This window comes from Ursus americanus, chromosome X, assembly GCF_024610735.1.
Source record: "Ursus americanus isolate L20-20 chromosome X, mUrsAme1.1.p, whole genome shotgun sequence".
NCBI lineage: Eukaryota > Metazoa > Chordata > Mammalia > Carnivora > Ursidae > Ursus > Ursus americanus.
In genome coordinates, this window is record NC_142164.1 from 83,452,495 (window position 1) to 83,470,284 (window position 17,790).

The window sequence follows — 17,790 nt, forward strand, 5'->3', positions numbered from 1 at the left end:
CGACTGATTTCTGCAATATGCTACAGAAAACGGAAGAACCTGAAGGCACAAGAATCACTATATGGCATATAACTGCCACCTGCAAGTTCGATTCAAATATTTATTGAGTTTTTCTTACAATGTAATTCTTCAAATGCCACCATTCCCATATTCAGATATCCTAAACTAAAGCACACATAACCTTTTAGACAGTATGCCTGGAATTTGTCACATTATATATTTTAAAATTCTAACTGACCTCCAAGAGTCACAAAAAGGCCATTTTGATTTTTCCAAATTACGTTTGAGTCTACTTGCACTGTTTTATCTCTTTGCAAATATTAAATTTCATGCAGAACTATACATGTGCCGGAAATATGACTCCCATGCAGTAGGTAAAATTTTGATTGTCCACAAAGGATAATTTAATCATCCCAAACATTACCAAACTAACTTAAAGTGACTTATTCAGTATTGCACAATAAATGCTGTGCTTAACCAGTTTTACATAATGTAGTAGAAGTACTGGTCTGTAGCGTGAGGCAGTAAAAGAGGCACCTTGGTTCCCAGTCTCAATTTTGTCACCTATGAGCAACATGATCTTGGAAAAGGCACTTCAACTTTCCAGATCTTCAGGCATTCAACCAACATTTGAACACCCAATATGAGCCAGAGAGCCTCTTCGGCACTAATATGAGTATAACCAGCTCTTCCCATAAAAAAGTAAACACTAACGTAAACAGATGATTTAAAAACAACTTGGCTGTGTAATGCAAGATGCCTAGAATATTCTGGAAACACAGAGGAGGGACGCCCGGGGTGGGGGAGGTAGGGGTGTTAAGACTTCACTAACAAAGTGAGAACGAACGAGCTGGAGTTCACCACATAAAATGGGTAGGAGTAAAGGATTCTCCCTTCCCACGCCAGATAAAAGTGAAAGAATTAACAAAATAAAACTCTTCAGAGAACGCGAGGACAGCCGAAAGTGGTTTGGTGTTTACCAGTGATATCAGAATGGGAGCAGGTGAAGCTAGAGAGACAGGCAGGGCCATATTATAAAGCCTGGAAGTTATCCACAGGCAACAGGGTACCACAGAAGGATTTTAAAGAAGGAAAATGTACATTTCAGGAAGATTACTCTGATAATAAGGAGGTGGAGCATGGATCTGAGACTGTTGCAGCCATCCAGTAAGGCCTAGACGTAGAGCAGTGGTTAGGAGAGAAGAGGAAGATGGGATAAATTTGAGAAATTCTGAGGAAGTCGAATCAGTCAATTTGGTAATTCAATGGCTGTAGGAGGTAAGGCGGAAGGATGGGTCCAAAATGCTTCCTAGTTCTCTAGTCAGTGTTTTTTTTTTACTTTTTTGGACTATAATCCACATTACCAGATTCTTCAGCACAGCCCAGTACACCTGCTTGTGAGTATTTGTGCATGTACACATACCAAAGAAATAAAAGCTTCACAAATAATATTTACCCTAATTTTGTGTTAAGCCCCCCAAAATGTTCTGTTATCCCACTGACGGGTTTGAAAAAACACTGCTCTGATTTATATGATTGGATGTTGGTACTGCCATACATCAGAAAAAGTGAAAAATACAGGAGGCAACACAGGTTTGATGTGGAAAGAAGTGTTCAAGAAATTCTATTTCTGGGGCGCCTGGGTGGCTCAATGGTTAAGCGTCTGCCTTCGGCTCAGGGCGTGATCCCGGCGTTCTGGGATCGAGTCCTGCATCGGGCTCCTCTGCTAGAAGTCTGCTTCTTCTTCTCCCACTCTCCCTGTTTGTGTTCCCTCTCTCGCTGGCTGTCTCTCTCTCTCTGTCAAATAAATAAATAAAATCTTAAAAAAAAAAGAAATTCTATTTCTAGGATTTTACAGGTGATGCGTGTATATAAAGGTACTGGGGCGCCTGGGTCGCTCAGTGAGTTGGGCGACTCTTGGTTTCGGCTCAGGTCGTGATCTCATGGGTTGTGAGATCAAGCCCCGTATCAGGTTCCATGCTCAGTGCGGAGTCAGCCTGAAGATTCTCTCCCTCTGCCCGCCCCCTCAAATAAATAAATGCATCTTTTTTTTTAAGGTACAGTATTCCAGTTTGGTCTCTACCAAGAAACTGAATTAGCATAGTTGCTGGTTCCCTATTGCCTAAGATCAACCCCAAAGGGACGAGGTAAGGAAAACACCTAGAAAAGGGGAAACTATAAGTCCCTGTGGTGGAGTGTGGGAGGATAAAACAGAAAAGGAACCTCTAGGATTTCTGTTCTTGCTTCTCCCTAACCCTAAATCTTGAGACAATAGTGCTTCTCCCATACCTGCTGGGACTCAGATCTCTGGTCCTGACTTCATTTGAGTAAATTCAGGGCAGGACAGAAACCCTGTGCTGGTAAAGAGCTGGGAAAAAACAGGCAGGGACTAACTCTGACAGATGCTCAGGACCTCTCCAAACGCTCATAACTGGCAGATTAAAATCTAAGGAGTGTCTTCTAATGCTGCTTCTCCCAACTACTGATTGGTCGAGTAGACCAAAAAAATTAACAAGAATATATAAGATCTGAACCACACAATGAGAATAAGCTTGAGTTCTGCATCCAACAAGTAGAGTGTACTCACGGTTTTCTTAAGGACACATAAAAGCTTTTTTAAAAAAATCATATACTAGATCATAAAGCCTAAACAAATTTTAAATAATAGATAACTTACAGATCATGGTATGGGACCAACATGTAATTAAGCTAAAAGCTAACAACAACAGATACTCTTAATCTTGGGTACTTGAAAAATTTAAAAACACACTGCTAAATAAGTCATGGGTTAAAGAAGAAATCATAATCGAATCTAAAAATACTTAGAATTAAATGTTCAGGCACCACATTTGGGATGCAGCAAAGATGGTGCTTTGAAGGAAATCTATAACCTTAATTGGGTATAATAAAAACACTCAAAATCAGTTAAATACCCATCTTAAGAAATTAGACAATAAACAATAAACCTACAGAAAGTAGGAGAAAAAAGATAAATAGTAGAAATTAATGACTTAGGTATTAAATATATAATAGAAAACATCAGCAAAGCCAAAAATATGGGGTGGGGGTGGGGCAAAAAATAGGCCAACTTCTGGCAAGAATGACCAAGGAAAGAAGAGCGAAACACAAACAGTAGGAATGAAAAGGGGGGCATCACCATAAATAGAGGTGAAAAAGAGAATAGTATCAACAACCGTATCTCCACAAGTTTTAAGAGATTTTGTCTACGAATGAACAAATCTCTTAAAAAATAAGTTATCACAACTGACTCCAGAGGAAGTTACAAGCTTAAATAAAATGCTATTACTACTAAAGAAATACAAGCAGTAGGCTAAGTGTTCCCACAAAGAAAACATCAGGCCCAGATGGTTTTATAAGCAGATTCCAATTTTATTTATCCCAGGTTTATGCAAACCCATAAAGACAATAGAAAAAGAAGGAACAGTCCTAACTCATGCTATTAGCCTGCCAGGCAAGACCCTAGTAAGAAAAACAAAGACAGAGCAAGAGAAGAAGATTTTAGGTTCATTTCACTCCCATCTATAGATGGGGGGGAGGGGAAAAGAACCCTGCAAATTAAATCAATCCTATAAAAAGAGAAAGCACCACAACCAACTTGAGTGAAAACGGTCAGTATTAGAAAATCTTTCAATGTAAGTCATTACTATGTGATAACAACTTACATTTTACTCCTAATTCCTATTGCTCTCCTATGGGAATTTCGTCTTCAGTAGATCTGAAACACTTGCTGTGACTTGTCTATGCCCTCTGATTCTCCTTTGCCCAAACGGCCTTCTCCTAGTTCTTCTTGTCCACCTGTCAAACTTTTTCTGTGAAGCTTTCCCCAGTTTTCTCAACGAGAAGCCTGCTCTCCCTTTTCGGAGTATCTATATTATATTAAATACCAGTCTCTGTCCCTTCCTGTACAGCGATCTTCAGGCTGGACTCCTGGAACCAATCTATTTAAAACTGAAACACCTCCTCCAATACCACCTCTTCACCCTTCTTTTTCTCCAAAGCATTTCACTTCCTTTTAATGCACTATGTAGGAATTATATTTATTGTCTCTATTCTACCAGTCCTCCGTGAGGACATAAGCTCCATGAGGGAAAGGATTATCTGTTTGCCCCCCCGTCCCCCCCTCCCGCCCCAGAACAGTGAGGGGCACCACAGAGGCCCTCCACACATCCATGCTGAAGCCATTGTAACTACTTGCTCTTTGTTATCTCAGAGTGTCACCTGAGGGAGGTGGTCTCCAGGTGTCTCTGGAACAAACAAATGTGAAGAGGAACGAAGTGTGCTGATCACACACTTCTCCACTCCCCATTGTCCGTGCCATCCCCAAGGAAGAGAGACCCTGATAATGATCAAGAACAACATGATATTCTTAGGGACAGTCAGGTCACTGTTCAAGCTGGCCAACTTCTGAGTAGGAAGATAATCATACACAAAGGAGACAGAGGCCCTCTTAATATCAGTCCTGGGTTTCTCCTTTTTACATTCTCTGCTCTCCCATACGTGTGGCAAAAGCAGGCTGCGGCTGCCTTGCACTCGGAGGAGCCAGTGCTCATGGAGCAGACTAATGGGATCTGGATCTAATCCAGGCCTTAAAGCGGAGAAAAGGGAACACGCAGGAGTGGTTTCAGTCAGTTCTGCTTTAGGCCTTTAGGAGGGTAAAAACGTGGTCTGGTCTTCTTCAGCCTGTCACCTTGGCACCAATCCACCTCCCACAGGGGGTGAGAAGATCAAGAGCACCCGGGTTAGGTGTAGGGAAAAGGAGCCCAGGAGTTGGCCTGTCTCTACCAAGGCCTCAAACTCAATGGGCAAGTACAATCTTCAAGTTTCAGTTGACAGTTATCTCACTGTACCAGAAACGCCTTAAAACTCTGATGTAAAACTTTGTGTGTATTTTCCTGGGGGATTAATTTGGGGTTCAAGATTCTGGCCAAATTATCTTTGCCTAGGATATGGGTAACAAGTTCAAACATTTGCAAGCGTATTTATCTGAGAGTTAAGTAGGGAACAAACCAGTGTTTGGGTAAAAATAAAAAAATAAAAGAGTGGGGGCGCCTGGGTGGCTCAGTTGGTTAAGCATCTGCCTCTGGCTTAGGTCTTGATCTTGGGGTCCTGGGATCTGCAGGTTGGGCTCCCTGCTCAGTGGGGAGTCTGCTCTGCTTTTCCCTTTCCCTCTGCCCCTCCCCTCTCCCCCTGCCCGTGTGTGCTCTCTCTCTCAAATAAATAAAAGCCTAAAAAAAAAATAGAAGTTAATACCTGTTACTTAAAGGAATCCAGCGAATTTGTTTTGCATGGAAATGATACATAAGATGTATGGTATTTGAGAAATTTCAACTATATTAATTATAATTCGTTCTATAGCAGGAGTTGCAGTTAAGACTTGCTGCAAATGCAGAAATAATATTCGCTCTTAACTTTGAAATTACTGAGCTGCTACCTTAGTCTGCCTAGGAAGTGTTATGTACGGAATACCCGTATCCTCTCAAAATGGAGATGCTGAAGTCCTAACCCCCAAAGTGATGGTACTTGGGAAGTTATAAGCGCAAGACCTCATGATGGGATTAGTGCTCTTAGAAGAAAAGAAGAGATCTCCCTCTCTTCCTCCTTCTGCCTCCCTCCCTCCTTGTGCACACACCAGAGGAAAGGCCGTGAGTACACAACAGGGTCACTGAGTATGAGCCAGGAAGCAGGCCCTCACCAGTGAGAACTGTGGAACTCCTGGCACATTACAATTCCGTCCAAATCGCTGCAGTAAGAGACTTGACCAAACTCTAGCATGGCTTCTAGCAGCACAAAGCCATGTCTCGGGAAGGCCCCTACTCCCCTAACCCCACTAGAATTCCTGCCTGGAAAATTTCCCTGCCAGGAAAATTTACTATTTGTTCTGGCCAATACCTGATAATAGGCCCCTGACCTCCCTTTCTTAGAGCATTTATTAAAAAGGGCTTAACAGCTGTGAATATGTAAGACTTAAAACTCAGAAATATCTTTCTCAAGGACCTGAGAGTTGTTCCTGTGAAATATAATTACCAGGAAGGATAGGGCCTCTGTCTACCGGTCTCTGTGGGAGGATAGAATCCTAACTTTGATAACTGTGAGTGAACAAACACAGCTGGTTTAATCACATTTACACTGACCAACTTTGTAATTTTCACTTCTCTGACTCTACAGAGCCTCTGTTCTCCCGGCTCCCTCATTTTCCTGATAAAATTGCTGAAATCACTTCTGCACAAATTGGAACAGAGCTCAACTCTGTCCCCTACTGGCAGTAGTTACTGAATAAAATCTGTTTTCAAAGCTTTCACTACTGTCCAGCAGCATTTATCTTTGACACCAGGCACTCAATCTGCCGGTACCTTGCTCTTGGACTTCTCAGTCTCTAGAACCATCTAATAAATAAGCGTCTGCTATTTAAGTTACCTAGTCGATGCTACTTTGTTGTGGCGGCCTGAGACAGACTAAGACTGGTTGCCATAGGGGCGCCTGGGTGGCACAGCGGTTAAGCGTCTGCCTTCGGCTCAGGGCGTGATCCTGGCGTTATGGGATCGAGCCCCACATCAGGGTCCTCCGCTGGGAGCCTGCTTCTTCCTCTCCCACTCCCCCTGCTTGTGTTCCCTCTCTCGCTGGCTGTCTCTATCTCTGTCAAATAAATAAAATCTTAAAAAAAAAAAAGACTGGTTGCCATAACAAGACAACAGACCCGGTGGCTTGAACAACAAAAATTTACATCTCACAGTCTGGAGGCTGGGAAGCCCAAGATTAAGGTGCCATCACAGTTGGTTTCCAGGGAGACCTCTCTCCCACCCTCCCTCCCTCCCTCTCCCTCTCTCCTTCCCTCCATCGCTGGCAGACAACAGCTGCCTTCTCACTTTCATCCTGACAGGGCCTTCTTAGTGAGTGCAGGGCAAGCTCTCCGACGTCTCCTTAGGAGGACACTAATCCTATCAGATCAGGCCCCGCCCTTAAGATCCCTTTTAACCTTAATTACTTCCTTTGAGGCCCCATCTCCAAACACAGCCACTGGGAGAGTTAGGGCTTCAACGTAGGAATTTTGGAGGCACACAAATATTCAGTCCATAACAACTGCCAATGCTGAGGAGTTAAATGTAATTTACTATTCTTCTAAGTATTTCATCTGGACACCTCAGTTCTTCTAGTTATGGGGAGAAATTAATGCTATAGTGAAAGATGCTCTAAGCCAAAGAGTTCTATAGTATAAAATTATTTGGACTGTCAATATAGTCTACAAAGGAGAAAGGGAGGATTTATGTTGTTCTACCTTCTCAACAAATCCTGAAAGTTGTTCAAAACAAAAAGTAATAATAAACAACCTGAAGCTTAGGACCAGAGTAATTTTGCAAAAGTTACTAGTTCTCAAATAAAGTGCCCCAAATCACAAACGTGGAGAGGTCATAGTTCAAGCTAGCTTTTCACATGAGCCACCTAGGGAGTGAGTTTAGTTTAGGCTGTATTTCTTTCTTTCTTTTTTTTTTTTTAAAGATTATTTATTTATTTATTTGACAGAGAGAGACAGCCAGCGAGAGAGGGAACACAAGCAGGGGGAGTGGGAGAGGAAGAAGCAGGCTCCCAGCGGAGGAGCCCGATGTGGGGCTCGATCCCGAAACGCCAGGATCACGCCCTGAGCGAAGGCAGACGCTTAACCGCTGTGCCACCCAGGCGCCCCTTAGGCTGTATTTCTTACTACAATCCATAAAAGGTAGATAGATACCCTTTCAAAATCAAAGAAACATTTCAACAGCTGGAATTCACCTGACACAGCTACAAAGTTAAGCATTATTTTCCTAACAGAAAATGAAAGTAAACCTCTTATTTTTTTTTTACTAAGCAGCAATGCAAATTTTCCATTAAAATTCATCTCCACAGGTAAGCTTCCATAATGATAATCTGAGAGGAAATAACGGAATTTGTTAATTTTAATGGAAAGCCTGTCTGCACAGAAGTCCCAAACAAAGCTCAGGAGTGTAAGAAGCACTGTATAGGTACGAGGCACCATTCTTCAGTGCTTTATAATCATTCACTCAATAGTCATAAAAACCCTGGGGCGCCTGGGTGGCTTAGTTGGTTGAGTCTGACTTTTAATTTCAGCTCAGGTCATGATCTCAGGGGCATGAGATCCAGCCCTGTGCTGGGCTCTACCAGGCCTCTCCCTCCCCCTCAGCCCCTCCACCCCTGCGTGTCCGAGCACACACGTGCTTTCTCTCTCTCTCAAATAAATAAATAAAATCTTTTAAAAAATACTCATAAAAACGCCTGTCAGAGTTGTGTACTATTATCTCCGTTTTATAGATGAGAAAATTTAGGCACCCAGAGGCTAAATTGCCCAAAGTCACACAGTTAGTAAGTGCTTGAGCTGGGTCTCACGCCTCGGCAGTCTGGCTCCTAAGTACATTTTCTTGATTGCTTCTTCATATTTAACCATATTCGACAGAAACCAATGTTTACTAGGCACATAAATCAATGGAACAGAACAGAGAGTTCAAAAACAGACTTATGTATACATTGACAAAGGTACAAAGGCAATGCAATACAGAAAGGACAGTCTTTTCAACAAATGGTATTGGAACAATTGGAAATCTACATGTAAAAAACAAGACTCTCATGTTTTGCAACATATTTAACAATTAACTCAAAATGGATCACAGAACCGAACTGTAAAACCAAAACCTCTACAACTTCTAGAATAAAGCAGAGGAGAAAATTTTTGTAATCTTGGTTAGGCAAAGATTTTCTAGATGTGAAACCAAAAACACAACCCATAAAAGAAAAAAATTGAAAACTGGACCTTCATCAAAACAGAAAATTTTTGTTCTTCAAAAGACACTGGTAAGAGAAGACAAATCATTAATTGGGAAAAAATCTGCAAAACACACGTATGACAAGGGACTTGTATTCAGGATGTATAAAAATAAAGTCTTAATTAAGAAAACAACCCAGTAAAAAAGGGCCAAAAGATTTTAATGAACACTTCACCAAAGTAAATATATGGATGGCAAATAAGTACATGGAAAAATGCTCAACATCATTAGTCATCAGGGATATTCAAGTTAAACCACAATGAAATACCACTACATGCCTATTAAAGTGGCTAAAATTTAAAAAAAAACCTGATCATACCAAGCACTAGTGGCATAGCAACTGGATCTCATATGTTGCTGGTAAGAATACAAACTGGCATAGCCACTTTGGAAAATAGTTTGGCAGTTTCTTATAAAGTTTAATATACAATTTCCATATGAGTCAGTTAAACCCACTCCTAGGTATTCACCCAAATGAAATGAAAAATGATGTTCACTCAAAATCTTTTTGAGCATGCAAACATTTGAGCATGCAAATGTTTATGGTAGCTTTATTCATAATTACCAAAACTGAAAACAACCCCAATGTTCCTCGACTGGTGAATGGATAAACAAACATGGTATACCCATGTAATGGAATACTACTCAACAGTAAAAAGGAACTCCTGATACATGCAACGACATGGATGAATTTTGAAGGTATCACATTGAGTGAAAGAAGGCAGACTCAAAAGGTTACATACTACATGATCATTCTCAAAAAGACAAAACTATAGGGATAGGGGCACCCAGCCGGTTCAGTTGGTCGAGCATGTAACTCTTGATCACGGGGTCAAGAGTTTGAGTCCCACGTGGTGTAGAGATTACTTAAATAAATAAAACTTTTTTTTAAAAAAGAGCTATAGGGATAAAAAACTGATCAGAGGCTGGGAGCGGAGTCAACTACAAAGAGGCATGAGGAAATTTTGGGGGGATGATGGAACTGTTCTATAACTCTATTGTGGTGATCAGTTACTTGACTACGTTCATTTGGCAAAACTCATAACTGTACACTTTAAAAGGGTAAATTTCAGTGTATGTAAATTACACTTCATTTAAAACAGAATTACTTAAAATTTCAACATTGTTAAATCAGTTTCAGGACTACACAGCTACATAGCTGAAAGGCTATTTCATAAATGAAAATGGCAGTGCCATGTAATTACAGAAATAATAATAAACACCAGTACCTTATTCTTATGTACACTGAAGACAAAAGGTGAAGCACTGTATTCGTATTAGTTCACCATGTTGCTAAATTTATAACCACAAAATAGGATTATGAAATTTTAGGATTGAAAAGGATTTTCCATACCATCTCATCGAATCTTAATCTAATTTTACAACCTATCACATTCCCTTTGTTCACCCCGATTTGCCTGAATGCATCTAGCATTGTTTACCCACCCTCGTCCTGAGATACTCAAAGAATTAAGAGAACTGGAGTGGATTTTAGGAAATTGAGAGCTGGAAAAGCTAAAGGCCTTTACCAATGAGGTATACTGCTGTGTAGAGTAAAAATTAAAACCCAGTCCCATATACTTTTCACTCTCTGTGCTTTTCCCCTTTACCAAAACTTTATATAAGTGAAGAAATTTGAACCCTCAATACACTGTTGGTAGAAATACAAAATGGTGCAGACACTTTAAAAAAGTTCAGCAGATCTTCAAAAAGTTAAACATAGTGTTACTATATGACTCAGGAATACCACACCTCGGTATATCCCCAAGAGAAAGAAAAACCTATGTCCACATAAAAAATTGTACGCAAATATTCATAACGGCATATTTGTAACGGCCAAAAAGCAAAAACAACCCAAATGTCCATCAACTGATGAATGGATAAATAAATTGGACAAACAAAATTTATAAGTAAATATCTATTCTGTGGAATATTATTCACCAATAAAAAGGAATAAAGTACTGATACACGCTACAAAATGGATGAATCTCAAAAACACGCTAAGTGAAAGAAATCAGTAACAAAAGGCCAAATACTGTGTGATTCCACTTATATGAAATGTGTAAAATAGGCAAATCTATAGAGATAGAAAGTAAAACAGTGGTTTCCCAGGGCGGGGGGGGGGAGAGGGAAGTGGGAATAACTACTAATAGGTGTGGGTTTCTTTTGTGGGGAATGAAAATGCTCTAAAATTAGATCATAGTGATGGTATCATAACCCTGTGAACTTACTAAAACTATTAAACTGTATACTTTAAGTGAGTAAACTGTATGGTAGATGTATCTCAATAAAGCTATTTAAAATATTAAAACTGTTTTATTAGCTTCATACTTACATGTGCTTAAATTTTTCTTTTTATTTAATCACTTTAGAATGGTATAAACATAAGGATTTATGCCTGGCTTTATGTTTATACAAATTTGAATAGAATTATAATAAAATAATAGTCAAGTAGAAATCTATATTAGTCTAAGTATCCATTAATTTATTTTTCCCCCAGAGATATTTTTATTACTATTTCTATTTATATACACTGCATGTATATCTGATTATAAAAATAAGGTGTGCTTATTATAAAAACTTTAGAAAATTTAGACATTTATTTCCAGTCCTTTTTAGGACTAAACATATTTTTTTCTGTTTTAAAATTTGAATTCCAGTGTAGTTAACATACAATGTTATATTTCAGGGGTACAATATGGTGATTCAACATTTCCATACATTACCCAGTGCTCATCAAGGTAAGTGTACTCTTGATCCCCTTCACCTGTTTTACGCCCCCCCCCCCAGTAACCATCAGTTTGTTCTTTATAGTTATGAGTCTCTTTTTTGGTTTGTCTCTCCTTTTTTCCTTTGTTCGTTTGTTTTGTTTTTTAAATTCCACATGAGTGAAATCATATGGTATTTGTCTTTCTTTGACTGGCTTGTTTCTCTTAGCATAATACTCTCTAGCTCCATCCATGTTGTTGCAAATGGCAAGATTTCTTTCTTTTTGTGGCTGAGTAATATTCCATTATATGTATACCACATCTTCTTTATCCATTCATCTATTGATGGGACACTTGGGGCTGCTTCCATAATCTGGCTACTGTAAATGATGCTGCAATAAACATAGGGGTGCAAATTAGTATTTTCATATTCTTTGGGCAACTACCCAGTAATGCGATTACTGGATAGTAGGGTAGTTCTATTTTTTATTTTTTGAGGAACCTCTATACTGTATTCCACACCAGTTCGCACTCCCACCAACAGCAACAGTGCAAGAGGATGCCTTTTTCACCACATCCTGGCCAACACTTGTTGTTTCTTGAGTTTTTTATTTTAGCCATTCTGACCGGTGTGAGGTGATATCTCATTGTGGTTTGTTTTTTTTTTAAAGATTTATTTATTTCTTTGAGAGAGAGAGAGAGAGAGCGCACCCAAGGAGGCGTTGGAGCAGAGGGAGAGCGAGAGAATCTCAAGCAGATTCCCGCTGAGCACAGAGCCCAACACCAGGCTTTATCTCACGACCCTGAGATCGTGACCTGAGCCGCAATCAAGAGTCCAAGCTTAATCGCTTAATCGATGTGGCCCTGAGCCACCCAGGCGCCCCTCACTGTGGTTTTAATTTGCATTTCCCTGATGATCAGTGATAAAGCTGTTTTTAAAATGAATAAACAAAGAGCTAGTTATCTCCGTTAAAAAACAGTAACAACAACTTTATATAAAAGATTTAAAACAGGTGGACAAACTCTTTGATCCTCTTCCCATAAAGAGGTCCCCCCCCCCCCCGCCCTTGAACCAACAGAATGCAGCAAAGTAATGCTACATCACTTAAGAGGCTAGTTAGAAAAAGCCATGCAGCTTCTCCTGGTCTCTCTTAGGACACTTGCCCTTGGAACCCAGCCATCATGCAGCGCAGAAGCCTGGGCTACATGAAGAGGTCCCTGGCCCTCAGCCCTAGCCAAACACCGGGATCAACTTGCCAGCCAGCTCTGTTATTAAGCCATATCGAAAGCAGATCCTCCGGCCCCCAGCCAAGCTGCTGCATCTGATGCGACATAGAGCCGAGCGCCAACCTTGCTAAACCCTACACAAATCGCAGAGTTGTGAACAAAATAGGTACTTTCCATTAGTCTAAGCCACTGAGTTTTAGAGCGGTTTGGTATGCAGCAATGGATACCTAGAATGCGTACTTTACACACTTAAAAGGCTAAAAACAGCATCTAGCCCCCTACTCAATGCAGACACTTCTTTCTAGTAAGTGGCCATCTAACCGCTGTCTGAATCTTTTGACTAATATGCAGATTAGTCCCTCACAAAGCTACTTCTTCCACTGATGAACAACCCCAGGAATTATGATCTGCTTTAAAATAAGACCGGTTCCGTCCTGTCCAATCTCTGGTCTGAGTTCTATCTTCAGAGGTGACCACTACTGTCTAACCCCCTTTTGTCAGGACAGGGCTTCACCCTGTTAAATAGTAGAGACATCTTTAGCCCTGTCCCATTTTATAGCCAAGGAACCTGAAATGCATGAATTGACTGCTTTATCCAAAGTCACAAAACAGACACCAAATAAAATGCAGTTATTTGAATCTCTGGTATAAGGCTTTTGTTTAGTTTTATTTCTAGCAAATGTGAGACAAATTTAATAGATACAAGATGTGTTGCCAACACTCAAATTCACAATTTTTATTCTTATGCCATCATTGTTTAGAGGACTAATCCTTATTTCTATCATCTAGGAGGAGTACTGGTATGAATAACTGGAAAATGAAAACTACTTTTCTGTACCGCTCATCTTTTCCTTGTTTGCACTTAAATATTTTCTGTTTTAACTCAATAAAAGCAGTCAGCTCTTTAAGGGCAGGGATAATTTTTATAATTTTGAGTCTTCCTTGGTGTTTGAGTACTTATATATTGAATAATTTGCCTAGTCATGAGAGGCGGCATGCAGATAAAAAGGGTAAAGCATTTCTTTCCAAATGATTTTAAAATGGATGGAACTAGAGGGCATTATGTTAAGCAAAATAAGTCAGAGAAAGACAAATACCATGTGATTTCACTTACATGTGGAATTTAAGAAACAAAACTGATGAACATAGGGGAAGGGAAGGAAAAATAAAATAAGGTAATAACAGAGAGGCAAACCGTAAGAGACTCTCTACAATAGGGAACAAACAGAGGGTTGCTGGAGGGGAGGTGGCTGGGGGGATGGGGTAACTAGGTGATGGGCATTAAGGAGGGCACTTGATGGAATGAGAACTGGGTGTTATATGCAACTAAATTCTAGAATCACTAAATTCTACTCCTGACACTAATAACACACTATATGTTAACTAACTTGAATTTAAATTTAAAAAAAATCTTACAATCCAAAAATATTTCTCATGCCAATGTAGTAATTGTACAGTAAGCTTTTCACTGTTTCAAAGTTAGCAGCAATAGAAAGTAAGCTTCACACACTGTTGATTACACAATATCAGTTGCCATGACAACACTTAGTCTCCAAACATTCTAATTGAGACAATTTCTTCTAGCTTCAGTCCCCTAAGACTGACCCAATTACACAACTCAAAACCCAAAACCCAGAGGGTGCCTCTCAACAAAGATACTCTGATTACACAACCTAAGGAAAAATTTAAACACCACTTTTCCAAATTGCAAGGAAACTTTTCAGGCAATGAATTATGTTTTTACATCTCAAGTTGGATTGTAATTGTCTGATGTAACTTTAAAACATATCTCACTTACATTCTCTGGGCTGTATTTGCATTCTGTTCCTTTGAAGGCACACCTAAAATCTTCTAGGAGCAAGCAAGACCATGCTAAACTCAGAAGAAGTATCACTGGACTAATACACAACACTTGTACACTAGCCTAAATTGGCGTCATGAGAGATAAAGAACTAGAAAAAAAATCTTTAAAATCATATAAAGTGTAGCAGGCTACTATAAATGAGGCACCCTAGAGTGCGCTCCTAATAATTCCAAAAGAAGGGACGCCTGGGTGGCCCAGTCGGTTAAGTGTCTGCCTTTGGCTCAGGTTATGATCACAGGGTCCTGGGACTGAGTTTCGCTCCTTGCTCAGTGGGGAGCTTGCTTCTCCCTCTGCTCGCTATTCCCCCTGCTTGTGCTCTCGTGCGTGCTCTCTCTCTCTCTGACAAATAAATAAAATTAAATAAATAATTCCTAAAGAAAAAGAAAAAACTCCCTAAAAGGAAAAGCAATGTTGGGAAATGTGGTACTTCCACTATCTCAAAATGTAAGCTACTAATTCTCTTTCTCTAAAACAGTCCAACAGATTTTTAAACTGGGTTGTTTTCAAAATATAATGCTCATTTAGTTAGAAAAATTCTGATTAGGTGAGTTGATCGATATTTTAACTTTCATAATGCACAGACCCAGAAGCATGAGCTTATTTTACATATCCAGTAATATGCCTTACAGCTCTACAACTACAGTACCTACTAGTGTTCCCCAAAAATGTTCCCTGTAAGCTCAAAACGGTCTACAAATGAAAGGTTACTATATGCTCATGTGGGGGGAAAGTTTAGATGTCAGTGTCCACTATTCTATTTTTGAATGCGTTTACTTAGCCAAAAAGCAAGAGAAAAAAAAATCACAGAATACATCCATGTATCTAAAAGGAGAGAGGGGCGCCTGGGTGACTTAGTCAGTTGGGCCTCTGGCTCTTGATTTCGCCTCAGGTCATGATCTCAGGGTGATGGAATCGAGCCCTGCACTGGGCTCTGTGCTCAGCAGGATTCTGCTTGTCCCTCTCCCCCCCTCAAATAAATAAATAAATAAAATCTAAAAAATAAATAAAAGGAGAAAGATTAACATAGGAGATTCTAACTAATCTGAACATTATGTTAATAGAGGTTAACTTAAGACCATTTATTACAAAGTAATGGACAATCGAGACTACTCCAAATAAAAAAAAATGAATAAAAGCACTTTAGTTTTAGCCTACAGTTTCAAAACAAAAAGCTAAAATAAAAATCAAACACACAAGCTTCTCTATGGCAGACAGTTCAAGGTTAAAGAACATTGTTAGAAATACTAAGACTGAGGAAATGAATATTTTAAAAACTGTCCACCAAACAACTTTGAATGATAGGTGCAATCTTCTTGTATGACAGAAAGCACAGTACTTGCCATACCTACGCAATAAAATGATGCTATCGAGTACAGATAAGAGAATTAATATATCACGCAACCCAAGAAGGATCTGAGAAACGGGCAGAAAGATGCGGCTCAGAATTCTGCAAAAAGCTTCCAATTGCTTAAATCTGACACTTGGAGAACTGAGTTTCCATGAATAAATTATCCTGGTAATTGAAAATCATGCAGGAAGGTGTATGAAATCATAACATGAATACAACTTCACTATAAAGTATCCATGGGTAAAGATATGTTGCATTAAGCAAGAAGGTAACTGTTCATAACCTTTATTTAAACATCTTTTTGTTTGGAAAAGAAAAATAACTGCCAAATCTATCAAAGTATTTTACTAAGTACAAATGCAGAACTATGTAGAAAGAGGAAACATTATGAAATTAATGACTAAGTGTGTTTTGTGTAACACTAGTGGACGTTTCAAAGCTTTCTCGTTTCTGGCTATATACAAAAGTAAAAAGAAGGGCGTTTTCATTCATTGAAAACAATAGTAAAATATCGCCTGGTTTATGCTGGTTATTTTCACCACATAGTCTTGACATACGTTCCAAGACTGATTCGATTTTCCTTATTCCTTTCGGGTAACTGGAAGAGGAGGAAAAAGCAAAGCTGTACGTTCAACGGTCCACTTTGTAACTGATTCAGCAGTGGAATATACCATTAGGCACCAAAGCGATTTACCGGCTAGGGCAGACAAAAGAGAAAACAGCCACAGACGAACATGAGCCGCGAAAAAGATGAGAATCGGTCCCACGTGTAACTCGAGGACTGGACAAAACCCCGCTCGGCGCTGCGGGTGAAATGAGCAGATTTGAGATCAGGGGCATTCAGGGCTCTCCTTCCTTCCCTGGTGTCCACCCTTGGACCGCAGGGAAAGCCCCCAGGGCTCTGACAATGAACTCTAAGGCCCCTTCCAGCGCTTCACAGTTCCCCGTGGCGCTCTCTCCAGCGCCGTATTTCACCGCACCCCCAAAAGTCACCCCCCCCCCCCCACTTCAACTACTCGCGTAGAGAGGAGAGCGCGCGCAAGAGAGCTGCAGCTGCTGGGTCGGCCCCCTCAACGCTCCCGGGCCGCAAGGGACCCTGGCAGGGCTGCTCAGGAGGGCTGAGACCAGCGGCCACGGGACTTGGGCTACCTTCTCGCGCTGGTCCCAGCTGTACTGCTTCGGCCGCTCCTCCCCGCCCTCGGGCTGCGACTCCTTCTCAGCCTTCCGCCTGTTGGAGAAGAAGCACCCCATGGTCCCGGCTTGCGGAGCTCGCTGGCCGCTCCTCCCCGCCGGCCCGCTCGTTCAGGCACCCCCCCCCGGGAGTGTGGCGTGAACCCCGGGAGCCCGGGGCCCCGCAGCTCTCCGGACACCGCCCCGCGAAACCGCCCAGCCAGCCCGAGCCCGAGTTAGCCCGCCAGGCCCAACACCCCTTCTCTTTTTCCTCTCAGTCGCCCAGACGACCCATCGCAGCCAATGACCACTCCGCGCCCAGTGAGCCAATCAAAGCCCCGCGAGCAGCCCTGCGCGGCCTATGAGGAGAGGTCGACGTACGCACACAACCAATCCACGCCCCGCTCCGGCGCCAGCCCCCAGTGGCGGGCCCTGCGGGCTCCGGCGCACGCACGGCCGACCCCGCCCCCGGCCCGGCCCCGCCCCTCCGAGGACTCCGTGGGGCTCTCCAGCTGCTCAGAGTCCTGTTTCGGGAGCCTTGTCTTTTTGCCCTTGGTTCTCAGTTGCCAAGTTCTAGGCGCGGGAAGGATCCCTAGTTGAACATTAAGCTTCAGTTTTATGACGCAAGGGGTGAGGGAACAG

General features: G+C 41.2%; 1 protein-coding gene across 2 annotated transcripts in view; it reads right to left on the reverse strand.

Moving 5' to 3' along the window:
* The window catches only part of RP2 (RP2 activator of ARL3 GTPase), a 59,876-nt gene extending 42,442 nt beyond the window's left edge, over positions 1–17,434 (reverse strand). For both annotated transcript variants that reach the window (XM_045787435.2, XM_045787433.2), the window contains exon 1: positions 17,128–17,434. In XM_045787435.2, the coding sequence (XP_045643391.1) occupies positions 17,128–17,229 (102 nt within the window). In that variant the 5' untranslated portion in view covers positions 17,230–17,434. The remainder of the gene's footprint in view (positions 1–17,127) is intronic.
* Between the last annotated feature and the right edge of the window lie 356 nt (positions 17,435–17,790).